Source organism: Lampetra fluviatilis, chromosome 25 (assembly GCF_964198595.1).
Source record: "Lampetra fluviatilis chromosome 25, kcLamFluv1.1, whole genome shotgun sequence".
Lineage (NCBI taxonomy): Eukaryota > Metazoa > Chordata > Hyperoartia > Petromyzontiformes > Petromyzontidae > Lampetra > Lampetra fluviatilis.
Genome location: NC_136299.1, coordinates 11,744,719 through 11,759,633, shown reverse-complemented (window position 1 = coordinate 11,759,633; position 14,915 = coordinate 11,744,719). Strand labels below are relative to the sequence as shown.

General features: G+C 47.0%; 1 protein-coding gene across 2 annotated transcripts in view; it reads left to right on the top strand.

Moving 5' to 3' along the window:
• LOC144941813 (serine/threonine-protein kinase D1-like) overlaps positions 1–14,915 on the top strand; it is a 45,281-nt gene that overhangs the window by 8,482 nt on the left and 21,884 nt on the right. For both annotated transcript variants that reach the window (XM_078868280.1, XM_078868279.1), the window contains 2 exons: positions 9,919–10,057; positions 13,799–13,930. In XM_078868280.1, coding sequence (XP_078724406.1) covers positions 9,919–10,057; positions 13,799–13,930 — 271 coding nt within the window. The remainder of the gene's footprint in view (positions 1–9,918; positions 10,058–13,798; positions 13,931–14,915) is intronic.

Genomic DNA, 14,915 nt, shown 5'->3' with positions numbered 1-14,915 from the left:
TAGAGGGTGGCACAAAAGTCAGGACACATAGGGTTATAATATTCATGTTAACACATCGCGTACTGTTATTTCATTTATTTTAACAAATGTTCAATTGGAATTTCATTAACACGAATGCATGCGTGCATTCTCTTTTGAAAATTTTTGTTGGGACTTTTTAAAGATTACAGCTGCCTTCTTTAGCATGTATACAAACTAACTGAACTCGTTCGTCTGAAGTCAAATGTCTTTCTATTTGTATACGTCATCTTTAAAGGAAGAAGAACGTATTAATTTCTAATTACAGACAAAAGCTACCGTTCAGAATAAGCAATTTGAATGTGTTCATGGCATGTGTTTAAATATGTAAAAAATTAACCCGTAAAAACAAAGTTTTTCACTATAAATCCTTTATATGCGTGGCGGCTAGAGTCCTCTCGTCCTCTGGCTTGAGATGGCTGCCACCTATGGGTCAGATGATTGCTTGCCACCATTAAGCAATTGGTAATTACATATTTTTTTTTCCTAAAAAGTGTAAAATTTTGGAAAAAAAATTTCACGAAAATTAATTGTCACGCACAACGAGTCTGTGTTCAAAATGTCAGCTCGATTGGATCACGGGAAGTGGGTAAAAAAACGACCGAAAGATTTGCACGGTCGTAAGCGCGCAAGCAAGCAAGCAAGTGAACTTAATATAAAGGATTTAATAACCCGATGTGCCCTGGTTTGTGGGCCGCCCTCTATAGAGACAGCAGTGACGTGAGCAAACAGTTGCTGGGCTGGACCTTTCATTTTATATATAGCTTGATCCATTCATATATGCCCAACACAGTACCATGTAGTATGGCAAAAACAATCTTTTTTTTCAGAGCCTCCACCTACCTCCATGCAATATCAATACATTCACATTTATTTTATTATGTTTTATTTTTATTATTTTATTATTTCCCTTCTACGTGACTTTACCGAAAGAACCAAGACGATACATTCACAGTATTAAATCCGCCATCACTCTCCTCCAGAAAAGAGAGCCATGGCTTTCAGTGTTCAGTCAGCAGTTGAGATGAAAGTAAGAGTGTCATTTGAAATCCACGAGGTGTCTGTAAATGGATCACCCTGTACATGTGTCCGTTTTTTCCCTCTGGGGAAGCAAATGAGGTGAGCAGTTTTTGCTGTAATTGTTGGTAAACGCGATTAATAATCATAAAAAACGGACAGCCCTTTATTAATCCACAGATTGATGAAGGCATATCCCAATGCTGTGTGGATCATGGGGGCTGTGTTGACCATACTTCACCACACTGAACCGTGCGGGCTAGTAAACAGGCCAGGGGGAGGGGTGCAGCACTCGCCACTGACGTTCACCATAGCTGCGAATGAAACTCAGGTCGCCAGGTTCATCGTGCGGTGTGCTAACCACTGTGCCACCACTCCACCCCCTAATCCACTATGATATTTGAGACGATATACTGCTATATTTACCTCCACTGAATCATTATAAAATGACATTTGCCCACACTAATCTATGTTGTGACTGTTTAGACACCACTTTCCAATGCATATCTACTTGAAGTGTAATCTTTCGCGGTGGCGAAATGTTAACTCCCTCGCCTGGTCTGCAGGAGGTCGTGGGTTCGACCCTGACCCTGACGCCGATATATTTAGATTATTCTTAGGTTTTTTCGGTAAAGTCACGTAGGTAAAACATCAAAATTAATGAAAATAAAATAAAATAAAAACAAAAATCACGACGTTTCGGAGGCAACACAAGTCTCCGTCATCAGGTGGGACCGTCACAGCCGAATTAGCTGCATCACTTGATGCATCAAGTGATGCAGAAACGTCGTGATTTTTGTTTTTATTTTATTTTATTTTCATTAATTTTGATGTTTTACCTACGTGACTTTACCGAAAAAACCTAAGAATATGATGCCTTGCAGTCACGAAAGCTTCAAATCTAGGATATATTTAGAGTTTGCGTGTTCTTCCCGTGGCCGTGTGGATTTTTCCTCGGGTCCTCCGCTTTTCCCCTCCACATTTAGAAACGTGCGCGTTTCGCTTATTTGAATGCTACACATTACGACGTGATAAGCCACTTGGTTGAGCTATCATTCGTGATTGCCAGGTAGCTTATAGAAAATAGCTATACAGCTCCATGGGCCTTACCCAATAAAATAAAATAAATTGTTTAGTAGGAACAGTAAATAGACTACCCACACTTCTCTTACCTGAGAATACTTTCACGGTAAAATTTCTGGGAAAAATTTGATTAAAATAAAAAAACATACATTTCTACAGGGTCAACTATGCAGCGTGACCTTGTTTAAAGGTGGGAGGCAATACAAAAACTCACAATTATTTAATTAATAGATTCTGTGTTTTATTTTTTTTACAAACGACACGATCCGCTTTCGTCTGTCGTGCATCCTGCTCTGGCTCTCGCCCCCTGTGCGCACGAGGCGAGGCTGAATTGTACTTTTATTTTTGTGCCAGCATTCTTTTTGACTTTGGGTATAATAATCTGGAAGGGGGTGCAGGGTGGGGGGGGGTAAGCCTTCAGCAGGGGTATTGATGGGGGGGAGCTCAGTTTCCTGCCACTCTCCGTACATAGTAAATGTCCGTGCAGCACGTGTCTTGTGTGGGACGTAGCAAGGACACGCGACAAATAACTTAACTTGCGGCACAAGACAGCACTGTGGCGCATACAAATCTATATCGCCGACACTGTATGTCATGAGTCAGATATTATTCATTGCCTTGAAGGCCGCTGAGTCAATATTTAAAGCTTTGTAGTGTGTGTGTGTGTACCATAAATGCAGTAAAGTTGTGTGTTTGTGTTCACATATGCCTCATGGTTGCTTTGGCTACATGCGTACACACATGCACAATCTATTCAATTATAACAATAATAATGTTCAGAACATTTCGTCCATTCACTGGTAGATGAAGACCTTCCCACGCTGTCAGTCATGAGGGGTTTTTTTTCGTGCCAAAATGTACCGTCTTGTTCATTGTGGGTTGGTGAAAGGAGGGTTGAAGGGAGATCCAGGATCACGTCACATATCACTCACAACGGATGTTCGCCACGGCCACGAATCAAACTTGGATTGCCATGCTTATTGCAACGTGTGTTAAACCACCACGCCACTGCACACTGCCTAAGACTGTTCTTTAACGAAACAGTCAAAAGTATGAATTTCCACATCCAAAAAAAAGTATTTTGGTTCATCAGCCGATTGGTCTTCCAGACCAACATTTTTCAGCAGCATTTGCCAAAGCATGACAACTCCAGACCGGTTTTGACTTTTTGCTTCCCATCAGCAGTTGTGCCGGTTTAACAAATGCAGCCCGGTTCCAAATGATGCAGGCCAGAGCACTCTTCAAAATGCGTAGGCGTCCATTCAGCGTAACAGACAGTATTCTCAATTATCCACCCGCATGTCAGCACCCCTGATCAGGATATACTCTTACGACCGAACGGAGTTTCCCAATATCCACATTTAATCGTGCTCAAGAGGAGGAGTGACCCAGATGTGGCAGCTAAATGATCCTTGCATTTTCCTTTCACAAAGTCGCTTGGAATTCCCCCTGATCTGGTAAGATCTGGGAAGGTGATGAGGATTGAGACCGGGCAGCACTTACACGGATGGGTGACCACCACGCACACAAATACAAGGTGCAACAGGCGTTGCGGGCAGTAGAGGCCAGAGCAGCCAAATCCATAGTTGTGCTCTCCCTCCGCCTCCACAAGTCCGTACACACCAGCGTGGAGAAGTATGGTCAGACATCCCCGATGGGCCACAAGATGTGGGGAGGCCCTCATCCAGTCGTGGATAGGCAAACAATGGGTAATAGGAGTCACCAAGTTTCCCGGAATCGCTAAACTCATCTCATCTTCTCAGTGTTTGTGCAGAAGTCACCCGGAAGCAGTCGATCATTCATCATGTTCACGTTGTATGCAGATAACCAGACGGATAACACAGACACACGTGGCTAACAACATCTGCTCATAAGGCACTCTCAAATCGACACCAACTGCACACCATGACCGCAGACGTACATTTGTTACCCCAAAAACTCACGATTGTACCTATAACCATACGTCGATAATGATTGCGTGTGGCTAAAGTAGAACGCATTTTTATGATAATGCCATGATTAAAGCGCTGAGCGAGACACCCTTTATAATATTGACACGTGTGGTTCTGAGACGAGGTGAAATGTGTAAATACGCCCTCTGGACTCATTCGCAACCCCCGCCCTGCACAGCTGCGTTCGGCAAGAGCCTATGCCACCAGTGGACAGGAGCCGCGCGATGGGGCTGCTTCTATAGCCGCATACAGGCCGCTTGAGCTGCTGTGCAAAGGCTGCCACGTTATAAACTGCATTGTGTTCCAAATACGTGGAAAACAATGCGGTTAGGGTTACCACAGCATACTCTTTTGCCATACTAATTATAACGGTCCGGTTTTAATCGTAATTGTCAGACCTTTGTCAAACCACTGGCGGATGAAGGCCTTCCCAGGACGTGTCGGTCCGTTGTGGTCGTTTGACCATACTTCACCATGATCGTCGGTGTGGGGTGGTGAATATGGGAACCCTGGAGTGGGTTCAAATGTTTATCGCTACCGAATAGAGGTGGCCAGATTCATAGTGGAGTGTGCTATCAACTGTGGCATCACTCCCCCCCCCCCACCACATCTTTCATGTATGTTGGAGCACAAGTGCACAGTGCACATTCATTTGGTCACCACGAGTACTCGCTTGCTTAATAGGTGAGGCTGTGCTGGCCCATTTTGTAATGCTTGGCGGCTCTTTGCTCCTGCTATCTCATTTACCCGCCAGGTTATACTCAGCTGGAATTCATCTGGATGCATAGAAGCAGATGAGCATCTGCAATGAAGTGTTTACATATATTACCTTAACATAAACAGCATTTCTGAGCTTATTGTTCAATAATTGATAACTTTTTCCCCCAAAATGTGTTTAAAAAAATAAATATGCACAAGCGCATGCAAAAACTAAACAGCAATATGCTAATGCCATTCTACAAGTGGTGTATGTAATAATGGTAATGTATCACTTAAAATCAATGTTTGGATTTGCTCTGCATTGAGCATCTGCAAATCAATGACGTACTTTGTGATGTACTCACATATGCTAATGAACATTTAAGCTAATAGAATGAACACACACACACAGACACACACACACAGACACACACACACACACAGACACACACACAAAGGAACAAAAGCAGGCGCGCGGAGCATTTGGCACGGGTGGCGAGCGTCCGTGGCGGAGCGTCAAATATTAAAAACCGAACCGTCTTGGCGCTCTCCGTTGGTCGTCCCTCTCATTAGCCTGAAAGTTCATCCGCTCGGCGTGGTTCCGGTGTCGGGAATTCGCCTATTGTCTCGCCCCGCAAGGCGATACCCGCGGACGCAACAGGCGCACCAGTCGGTGGACGTGGCTCTGATCGTAGCCCGCGCTCGTTTGTGCCATGCGCCTCGCCAGTTGGCCGATGGCGCGGGTGTCTGGTGACGCTGCTGGCGCATTCATGCGCATGTAGGTGCGCGAGCTTGTGTGCGTGTGTTTCCACAAATCTGTTATCAGCGCAAGGGTCTGTAGTTGCTATCGCCTTGCTTGTGGCTGTGTTTATGCCTTGTTTTGGTCACTCTGGGTTCCACAAAGGACCCGATGAATCCTATACCCCAGGGCTTAGTTTCTCACTGAATATTTTACGGGTCCACTGGTAGACTGGAGAAGGTGGCACGGGACTCGAAGCCACAGCCGTGGCTGGGATACTGTATGCGGAGAAGCATACTGAATGTGGTGTGCCAGGTGCAGACATATTTTCCAGGTCACCGTCGCAGCTGAAATTGAGCTCTGCCTATATCGTATGAGACGAATGTCTAATTTAGAGCTGTTCATTAAAGGGCCTCGCCATTGCCACGTGGCTGGCACATTGTAAAGCTGCGGTTGCGTAGGCGAACGGGGAGCATTTAGAAGAAGACTCGATGACGTACAAGATACACTCGGCATGTTTGGTCAGATCAAGGAAGTTATCTCCAAAATCAGTGGTAGATTCCAGCAAGTGAAACCCCGTCAAGAGCTCTGTTCAGTGTAACACATTTTTTTAAGACGCATCCCTGAAATCACTCACTCATGCGAGGACAAGTGACACTAGATTGCCCCTCTAAAATGTATTTGGCCCAACCTTCCATGCTGGCCAGGTGTCTTGGTAGAGGTTGACTTAGCGACACTCGCCCATAGCTTCGACTGCCGTGCCTGGAGATCGAATTGAACTGCCAGATCAATGTTCCAATCATAACACACCGCAGTCGGATCTCTGTGCGGTGTGCAGCTTCCTAAAATAAAATTCAGGTGCATGTTGGTAGGTTTTTATAATCCGGATTCTTCTAGGTTGTCCAGGAAAGCCTCACTGAGTCTCAAGACTCTTTTTCAGGAGGATCCTGCCACCGTAGGAGCAATGTTCCTACACATCTAATCTCGAATGAATATATTGCAGGTACATTGTTAGCCATGAGTTGTCGGCCAATACCAATGAAGTTTTTTTTACGGTGTTTTAAAAGGAAGGCCATGCAGAACAAACAGGGGGAGAACATACAAACTCCGCACAGAAAGCGCCAGAGTCAGGAATCGAACCCATTAACTTCTTGCTCTGAAGCACAAGCGTTATCACTCTGCCACCTGCTACCAGGTTGTAGACCTAAGCCTCTGGATTTGACGCTGCAGCTTCGTAGCAACAACAACAACACCGCACGGAGACCCGTGCTTTATTTTCCATTATAGAGGTTTTTGGGATTGGATCACGTAAATATAAATGTGTCGTTAAACATTTGTAAGGGTTGCCACGTAAACAAAACGTGTCAATTAGTTACCAGTTCAGCACATCGGTGTGTTGGAGAGTAAACCCACAACATTTACCTATATTATGGATAATATGGGTGGCGAAAGCCGATTTGTTAAGTAGTGCTTTAATTATCGACGCAGCATTTTGAGCAGGGGGTGAGTTTGTCGAGGATTTTATTCCGGTTTCCCGCACGTCCGCGCTCTATCTCTTGCGCGGGTATCTCTTTGCTTATTTATTTATTCATCATCAGTCCGTTAACGTGTTCTCGGGATTATAACAGACGGCCCCTCAAATTAAAACGCATCCCAAACACGTGCCCGGCAGTGTCAATGCAGTTGTACAGATCTGGTCACTCGTGCAAGCATGCCGACCGCATAATGAGATGCACGTACAACTTTTTTTTATTTAACAGGCAGAGGTGGGTGGTGGTGGGGGGGGTCTATTATTTGTATTTGTTGATCTGGAGCGGTAAGGGTGGCACATTGGTCGTAACACTTGCTTCTTGAAATCGACCACCTTTCCGCTGTGAAGTCCGTATGTTCTCCCCCTGCACTGCATGGGCTTCCTCTGGGCGTGTAAGAACATAAAATGTAATGAATGGTTCGTTGGCTTCCCCAGGTGAATAAATAATGACCGTATTATTATCGCGACTGCTACTACTCCGACCTGCTGCTGTGTGCTCCTCTCTGTAACGAGCACACTGAACAAGAGGTGATGTCCAGAACACCACAGTGGAGAGGCCCCAGTGTATTGAGCCCTGGGCCACTCGCTTGTTGAAGCCTCGGGGTGCTGCTGAAGGGCTCTCGTCGGACGGGCGAGCATCACTCCATCTCTTAACCAGATGCATTCATGTGCAGCAGCAGCACTGCTTGTGTTGTTGTTGTTAATGAGGCATCATATTTATTTTCTTCAAGGTGCATTACTCGCTTTTGTTTTTTTCTCTTGCAACATTACCTGGATGTATGTTGTATGCATGTTGTACGTATGTTGCATGTATGTATGTTTCATGTATGTATGTTTCATGCATGTATGTTGCATATATGTAGGTTGTATTTATGCATGTTGAACTGCTTTCGCACCGTACGTAGCCAACCGTGCTCATGAGAAGCGCAGGGAAAGGACAACAAACTAAACACAAAAAGCAGTTTTTGAAAAAACGAGTTTTCAATCGAGATAATTTAAAAGTGCACAGCCTCCAGTGGCTTCCTAACATCGGAAGGGAAGAGCGTTCCAGACGGCCGCAGAAGCGCATCTAAAAGCGCCGCGCGATGCAAGTGACCACCGCCTTCGTTCGATGGCCAGCCAGAAGCCGCTGCTGCTGCTGCTGCGAGGATGAGCGGAGTTGTTCGCCTGAGGATGGTTTAGCAGTGCGCGATCTACCGCACGTGCACACCGCACCTCGCCGTACAAAAAAAGCGTCTTTCCGCTTCAGTGTGCAGCTGTCCCAGAGGATGCGAACGCTGCTTCGCGTCGTGGGCTCCGCGAACATCAGGAGACACGCATCGGCCGGGCCACGCCGCAGACACTCGCGCAGAATTGCCAGAATCAGAATCTTGATTCACACTGCAGGAGCAATGAGCTGCTGAAGCTCTTTCTCACAGATGTCCAGTCGGGACAGGTCAGAACGTTACAACAACAATTGTGCCATTCATCCGGCTTGCAGGGTGGCGCGCTGGTGATACTCGATCCCTGACTCGGCCGCCTTTCTTCGTGGCCGCTTGTAACGTCTTCCCCCCCACCCCACCCCCCCTCTTCCGCGTCGTCTTCCTCCGTCTTCTCCGGTTTCCGCCCATGGCTGACAAGGGACGTTGTCAAAGGCATTGGGCCAAACGTCCCAATGCAGGACCCTCTTGAAAATAGTCTCCAGACTCAGTGTGGGCTTTGTGGGGTGACGATGTGATTCGATTAGTACTCGGTGATTGTTGTCCCCCTCCGCACGGTTGACTACGTACGGTGTGAAAGAAGTTCAGCAGGCATACATACAGTGCCCTCTGCAGAATTTACCCCGGGGATAATCTGAACCAATAATTAGAATTCAGGTTACTTTTTAACAACTGCTCTGGGGCGTCGCGAGTTCTTGACCGCATGATGATCATGTTCACGATGAGCTGAATGTGTATTTTGTTTTCACTCTACATCGCTTGCACGTTTCATCTTGGAGCAACCGTCGACATGGAAGAATCGATTTTTTTGGAGTGCATCTGTCCCCAAGAAGTTGCGAGTGCACTAACGCCCGTTGTATTTAATGCAGGGGCCCTCTTACATAACGACCTCATAAACCGCAGCGTGCACAGGCCGCCTCTCCATATTGCCTCATATGATGTCGTTCCGCGTGACGCTGCAGCGGAGACTGGATATAAGGACGCATTATATAAGCGCAGCTTTGGTATCTAGCATCATACTCTCACATTACACCGCTGGGTGGAAGGCAAAGGGCAACTTCTGATACAAGCACACTTTGGACATAAGCACACACGTCCGTAGTCTGAAGTGGGGTTGGTGAACAGGGGGCAGCGTAGACATGGAACCATAGAAGTAGAGTAGAACATGACCGGATCAGACATCACTTTCCCTCTGATGTAAGCCATGGCCAGGGATCTCATGTTGCGGAGAAGGTGAATTTGAAGTGAATATGATCACTTGTGTTTACAACAATAATGTGCAGCTATTAAACATTCAGCCAGGACTGTGGCTTGGAAAGTGTTTTGAAAAGACCGCAGATATTAAGACGAATGTACTTTGTACACCAATGTACGCTCAGAATTAAATGAGACCAACTGAAAAGTGTCCCGTTGATTGAATACATCAGCTCATGTTTCCCCGCGTGGAATAAAAAAAAATGTAAGCGATAAACATCCGTTATTAATTTCACATATATCCCGCACATACAATTATCAGTATGAAAGAACTTCCACATCCATACATCGTGATGTCCGGCGCGCGTTTGGGTTGTCAAGCACAATGTCCAACGGAAGCTCGCCGGCGGGCTGCGCAGCGAACATCTCCGCGGTCGTTACGTACCCTCGATTTGAGGGCCGTTTATTTGCAACTCTCATCCGCAGTTCCCCGAGTGCGGTTTCTACGGCATGTACGACAAGATCCTTCTCTTCCGCCACGACCCGCATTCGGACAACGTTCTGCAGCTGCTGGCAACGGCCGATGGCATCCAAGCCGGAGACCTCGTCGAAGTGGTGCTTTCAGGTGCCATCACGCACGCACGCACAAATATCTCTCGGTTTGCCGAGCCGTGCCAGGGCCGTGCCGAGCCAGCCCAGCACGGCTTAGCACGCGCCGGGGTTGTTTTTACGTTGCTCTTGACATCAGGGGCGCCGCGGTGGCCAGATGTTAACTAACTTGCCTGGTATGCAGGAGGTCGTGGGTTCGATTCTGACCGTGACCATGCCTGTATATTTGCAGTTTGTGTGTCTCTCTCTCCCCGTGGTCACGTGGACTTTTCTCCGCGTAAATCGGGTTGGCTGCTATACATTTACACGTGATAAGCCAGCCACTTTGTCGAGCTTTTATTTCTGGCCAAGTCACTTCAGGAAAAAGTTATATAGCTCAGTGGGATATACCTGGTGAAAAAAAAAACCTGAGTCGAGACACAGGTAGACGACGCAGGAAAGCCAGGGTTGTTCATCTTCCTCACAGCGTACCGACTGATGTCTCGTGCAGTGAACACGTCGTTAGCCCCGCCCCTGGCCCTGCTTGGCCTCCAGCCAGGTGCACGGTTTGGTTCCGACTCGGCACGGAAACAGCAGATGGAAAACAACCCGTACCGCGAGGGCCGCATGCTGACTTTCAACAGAGTGTTGTGAGCACGCGTTAGGGCTGGCACGGAACACCAGGAGGCGGTGTTGTCGGCTACCACGCCCAGATCGCCTTCGTCTCCACAGTTTTGACGTTTTCCACATTGCACCGGGTTACTCATTTGATGTTGAATCAACATAAGGGAGGACCAGGGATGGTTTTGCCATGACTCACCGCTGATATTATCCATGGCTGGGAGTCAAAAGCAGGTCGCCTGGTTCGCTAGCTAGCGACACACAGCGCACACTCACACACAGTTGGCTACATACGGTGTGAAAGAAGTTTAACATATATACATACATACGCAGGCAAACCTGTGATCATCAGCAGGTGACATAAATGAGGAAATCACACGGGAAGGGGCACTGAGAATGCTCTTCCTGCTATCGCTGAGCTCACTCTTCTGCGTGAATGTCCACGCGTGCTTGCAGCGATGTGAACCTCTGCCTTTGTTCTTCTGATGACATTTCCAAGTGTGTCTTTCAAAGGCGGTCACAGGAGTGGCTCTCAACCTCAGGTGTAGGGAAGTGTACTTGGGGCAGATGTGTTGAAGCACAGAACCATCACGGCATTGTTACGTTATTGGCGGTGACGTAGCGATCGAATCGTGCGCACGCCCTGCATCATGGGACCCAACAGGTCAGAGGGGGCCCAGGCACCTGGCTAGGAAAATGGAGCGGAAATTGTAGAGGGGGCCCAATTCCATTCCCAGCACCATGGGCCCTTCCAACCACGTGCCACACCACTGGCTTTAGGTTGCCCCTGTTTTTTGTCACGAGCACAGTATTATTTTTCATCACCGCAACGGACACAGCCCTTGGCCGCGATGAATAATCCTCAGCACAGCGCCGCTGTGAGCCACGAGCGACCGCGCGTCCCAAGAACGGCGCCAACGGCTGTTTTGAGCGCTCCACACCATCCGTAGACTGTGCGCCCGTGATTAAGGTAGACCGACCAAAAGCACAAGCCTCGGTACCGCGGCCAATTCGGCCGATTGCTATGGTTACAACTTCAACTCTGAAACAGTATCACGCTGGGCGAACGCGCGAACGCGTGGATAAGTGAGAGCGCGGCGTTCGCCGTATAGTTGCACTAGCGTCTGGGCTCTGCACAAGCACCCCTTTATTTAAAAGGTCTGGAAATAAAGAAAGAACGACCATTCTATCGCGCCATTCTATCGCGCGCAGTCTTTTCAACCGAAGAGCCGAATCTTTTTTTTTGGGGGGGGGGTGGGGTGGGGGGAGGGGGGGCTGGAGCAATGCGTGCAAAGAGAGGGGGGACACTTGCGTGGACATTTGAAAGGAGTCTGTGTTCTGTAAATGTCACGGTCCGGAGAAGCTGCTCATGGGAAAGCGTTGTGCCTCTGCTCTCCTTCGCGGCCCAGTAAAGAAGGCTTCGTCCGACGGAAGCGGCCCAGTCGTTACCGCGGCTCAAGAGCGCAGCCCGTTTAAGTGTACGCGTCGCTGGATGGAAAACGTCTGCAGCGGTGGAGGTGGCAAATTCTGGAGAAAGAAATTTTCCTGGAGGAATCCGATGAGCTCCGAGGCTCTTTTTCACAGATGTCCATTAAGGGGCGGGTCAGAAAGTTACAGCAGCAGACAATACAAAAACCGATATGAGTGCAAAGTATAGGAAAGGTATGCAAGTCACACAAAAAAATAGAAAATAAATCATATTTATATGCAGAAATAGCAGTAAATTTATCATATTCTTTGCAAAACGCATTTGTAAAAATCTATCCTTTTACCAAAGTCTTAGTGCGATTTCAAATTTGCGACCTGGTACCTTCCGTTGATTTTGTTTAGCCACGCTCATTTGCTAGTGACCCGGGGCAATAATCTCTGCCAGTGGGTGCTCAGTGATTGCAATGCAAATTCCCAACTGAGTAAATTTCCTCTTATTATTAGTATTTTCATTTTGTCAAAAATCTGGTCCTTGACGCTGGCACGCAATGACCAACTCTTGCGAACATCCACTGCGAAGCACGTGACATGCATTATTTTGGTTATAAGAAAACTAAAACTGCACAAATCTTGACTTTAAGTTTTCGTGACTGCAGGGATTCATATTTTTTGGGTCTTTCGGTTGTCATCAGGAAAACGACCGCTTGCGTTGCGATCGATACGTCATAGTTTTCTGCTATTTTTGATTATTTTCTTTGAACGTATCTACGTGACTTTACCGAAAGACCCAAGAATATGAAACTGTACACTTTTCTTATTTTACCAGGTAAGGCCCACTGAGCTGCGACATAGCTCTTTTTCAGAAGCGACCTGGCCACAAATGATAGCGGCTAATGACGTGGAAATTTACAGCAGCCAAAGACTGTAAATGCATGCTGACGTTGATTCTAAATGTAGAGGGAAAAACCGGAGGAGCCGGAGAAAAAGTCACATGATCACCACGGGGAGAGACGCATGCAAACTACAAATATACCCATGACCTGTATGCCAGGCGAGGTAGTTAACATCTCGCCACCGTGGCGCCCCAATAACCTCGGCAACACGTGGTGAAATGCGCTACCGCTTGTCCACGTCACCGTCCATTCTCATATGGGTGGCAACCGCATCTTGTTATCCATGTTGATCTACTCCCGGTCTTTACTTCACCCGGAGATGTAAATACTCCACTAAGACACACATTTAAATGCGATGCAAATGAGTCCTGGGTTACATCACAAGATCGACGATCGTGACCTCAAGTCGATAAGACCAAACCGGCGTCCAATTGAATTAACCGGTCACAGGAAATGGTTCATCCTGACAATATTTAAATGTTGAGAGGACGGGGAAAATTGCACAATTGAGAAATAAATAGATGCAATTTATATCAGGACCATGTATAAAATAAACAATGCACAATAACTTTCAAATGTTATTAAAATCAATAGCAATTGGCCCTGTATCAAGACAGATACGAGGAAGAATTTGCGTGAATAAAGACAGATTATACGTTCCACCCCTCGTGGCCCCTCGCACCAAATGCGATTAAAGGATTTGCGCCGTAATACGTATCGCTTGGTGAACAGCGCTGATGAAGTAATGCATCTGATGATGACGTTGATGAATGTGGGATCAAGTCAACGGTGGTGTTTTTTTCCTGTCTCTCTTTCTCTCTCTTTTTTTGCCAAAGCGTCGGCGACGTTCGAGGATTTCCAGATCCGTCCGCACGCGCTCTTCGTGCACTCGTACAAGTCTCCCGCGTTCTGCGACTACTGCGGGGAGATGCTCTGGGGCCTGGTGCGGCAGGGGCTCAAGTGCGAAGGTCGGAGGGATGGATTCATTCTCTCGCTCAACGTTTGCCAGGCCGATCGATCAATCGCTATGGTCGTGTCTATATATATTATATATATTACATTTGGTAAATTGTGTCAAAACTTGTGTACGTGAAGTTTTAAAATCGGTATCAACAGCTGCGAAGTATTAAAGCGTTTCGGTTTATCTTCTTGGTTCTTTCGGTAAAGTCACGTAGAAGGGAAGTAATAAAATAATAAAAATAAAACATGAAATAAAATTCTCACGACGTTTCGGCCACAACGCAAGGAGCCGTCCTCAGGTGAAGAACAGGGCTGTCTTTCAGGGCTGTCGGAAAGACAGCCTTGAAAGACAGCGTCCGAATGATCTGTCTTTCCGACAGCCATGTTCTTCACCTGAGGACGGCTGCTTGCGTTGTGGCCGAAACGTCGTGAAAATTTTATTTTATGTTTTATTTTTATTATTTTATTATTTCCCTTCTACGTGACTTTACCGAAAGAACCAAGAAGATGAATCGCTGCAGTCACGAAAGCTTTAAATCGAAATTTTGTTTCGGTTTTGCCAAAGTGAAATTCAACTCGGATGAAGGAGATGTTACCTCACTTGTCCAGTAAGAAGGAGGTCGTGGGTTCGATCACGACCCTGGTGCCTGCCATGTCGACTTTTCTCCGAGTCCTCCGGCTTTGCCCTGCTCCACGTTTAAAAACGTGCGCTCAGATTATTTGGCCGCTTGTATCATTGATCATGTTCCGATGATAAGCGACGTCGCTGAGGTATCGTGTGCGGCCAGGTCACCTCTGAAAAAGAGCTCACAGCTCTGTGGGGCTTCACCTGGTGAAAATAAAACCGTGAGAAAGGTGGGCGCTGAGGTGCAGAATGAAAACTCATCATGGGCACGCTGTCTCTTCATGGACACGCCAACGAGGTTGAAGGCTCCACAGGGAATGAGCCACACATGCAGGTAGACTAGAGTCGGTAGCATGTGACCAGTACGC